Source organism: Anopheles arabiensis, chromosome 2 (assembly GCF_016920715.1).
Source record: "Anopheles arabiensis isolate DONGOLA chromosome 2, AaraD3, whole genome shotgun sequence".
Classification (NCBI taxonomy): Eukaryota; Metazoa; Arthropoda; class Insecta; order Diptera; family Culicidae; genus Anopheles; species Anopheles arabiensis.
Genome location: NC_053517.1, coordinates 69,625,722 through 69,627,786, shown reverse-complemented (window position 1 = coordinate 69,627,786; position 2,065 = coordinate 69,625,722). Strand labels below are relative to the sequence as shown.

Genomic DNA, 2,065 nt, shown 5'->3' with positions numbered 1-2,065 from the left:
TGCTGGAATCTAATACGCTTATAACGCGCTACGATAGGCAAATTATACGTGATAAAGCATTCCAACCGGAGCCCAATTCCACAGCAGACCACAGTGTTCAGTGTTAGACATTTACGAGTAGATATCTCAAGCGTGGTCTGTCCGCGTTTCGTCGCGGATTTGGCGAAAGCATTAATGTATTCAGTGTAATTATTTAATTTTTGTTTAGTGTCTATACCCGGTTTGATTTTTGGTTTTGTTTTGTTCTCTTTAGGACAAGTTTTATTTGTAGCGCTTCTTTGCTGCTCCTAGTACCGTTGCTCTGTGCAGCATTCATGTTTTTGTGCGCTGACATGACGTGTACCATAAGGAACTGGTCTCCCAGCGAGGAAGGCTCATTTTTGCTTTGCCACATCCCGAACGAAACTTATTTGTTGAAGCTTCTTCTTCTTCTTCTTCTTATTTGGCTCAACAACCGATGTCGGTCAAGGCCTGCCTGTACCCACTTGTGGGCTTGGCTTTCAGTGACTAATTGATTCCCCCCCATAGCAGGATAGTCAGTCCTACGTATGGCGGCGCGGTCTATTTGGGGATTGAACCCATGACGGGCATGTTGTTAAGTCGTACGAGTTGACGACTGTACTACGAGACCGGCTTGAAGCTTATCAATCTTAAAACCAACACATTCAACTTTGACACTGTGAACAGGGCGATAAACAATGTAATCGAGGTCGAGATAGAACGATCTTCCGTTCAAAAGGTGGTAATGCCGTCCGCCGCTACCATATCACGTCTGAAACTCAAACAAACGTATCTCAGCGATATTACGCTCGAAGTAGGCAATGAATGGTTAAGCTTTCTTACCATTACCGACAGCCGGATGAAAAGCGTGCCGGCCACCATGGCGCATCTGGTAGCGTTGGAGATGCTCGAAATATCAAAATCATCCATTGAAACGGTCAACTTGAATCTGTTCAGCAAGCTAACGCACCTACGTCACCTGAACCTGTGCGATAACAAAATACTGTTTCTTCATTTGTCCGACGCAGCGGAGGGCAATTTCGCGCAGCTGAGAGACTTGTTTCTCAGTGGCAATTTGCTGACCACGATCGACTTGAGCGGCTTCAACAATATGAAGCTGCTGCAGACGCTAGATCTCCATAGAAACCGGATCAGGCGAATGCAAGGGGCGCTGGTGTCGAATAGCTTGAAATTTCTCGATCTATCTGATAATCGTATTGAGACACTTAACTGTTGCGAGTGGAACATTACCAGCTTGAACCGGTTCATGCTGAGTAGTAATGAATTGGTGACGTTGCCAAGCTGCCTACCGTTGACCATGCCCAACGTCATGTACCTCATATTCCAAAGGAACGCGCTGACTGATTTCGATTCGTGGTACAGCCTTTTTACGCTGGAAAGATTGTACCATTTAGACATTAGCTACAACCGGCTGACGAAGGCGGTATTCGACAACGTTTCGCTATCGTTATCGATTCTCGGCCTGCAAAACAATAACATTAAAGTGCTGAGTGTTCCAGCAGCGGATTACGGTCTGAATATCCTGGCATCCTTTAATTCGATCGATACGTTCGATATCAAAAGCCTGTCTCCGAACGTTACGTCCCTGGAAATGTTAGGCAACCCGATTGACTGCACGTTCGATCGAGCACGTATGAGGATTGGACAAGAACCAGTGTGCTGCATCCGTAACACATCTCAAATACTTAATTAAATAAATTAGGGTAGATCAATTGTGGGAAATTTCGAAAATTGTGGTAAATTTTATTTCAAAATGTTTTGAGTCGTTTTCAATTTTAGCCGTCGTCTAATCGATTGAAGAGCATTAAATTTATTAAATCTAATATAATGCCTAATATAGATCAAAACAAAGGTAGATCATCTTTCGACGTGGCTTTTGTGTAGAATTCTGCTTACTGGTGTGCAGTTAACGGACTCATTTCAACTGACAATAAATATTTATTAAGTATTTAATATTTATCCAAGCTGGCAATCACTTGACTACCGGGCGAATCGAACTACGTGTTATCTGTCAAATTGCTAAAAATAGATCTCATAATCAATA

General features: G+C 43.2%; 1 protein-coding gene across 1 annotated transcript; it reads left to right on the top strand.

The window, feature by feature from the left end:
- The first annotated feature begins 745 nt into the window (after positions 1 to 745).
- LOC120893902 (carboxypeptidase N subunit 2-like) lies at positions 746 to 1,811 on the top strand. The gene is made up of 2 exons (XM_040296109.1): positions 746 to 1,652; positions 1,801 to 1,811. The coding sequence occupies exons 1-2, from the start codon at positions 746 to 748 to the stop codon at positions 1,809 to 1,811; spliced, it is 918 nt and encodes a 305-aa protein (XP_040152043.1).
- Positions 1,812 to 2,065: the final 254 nt, after the last annotated feature.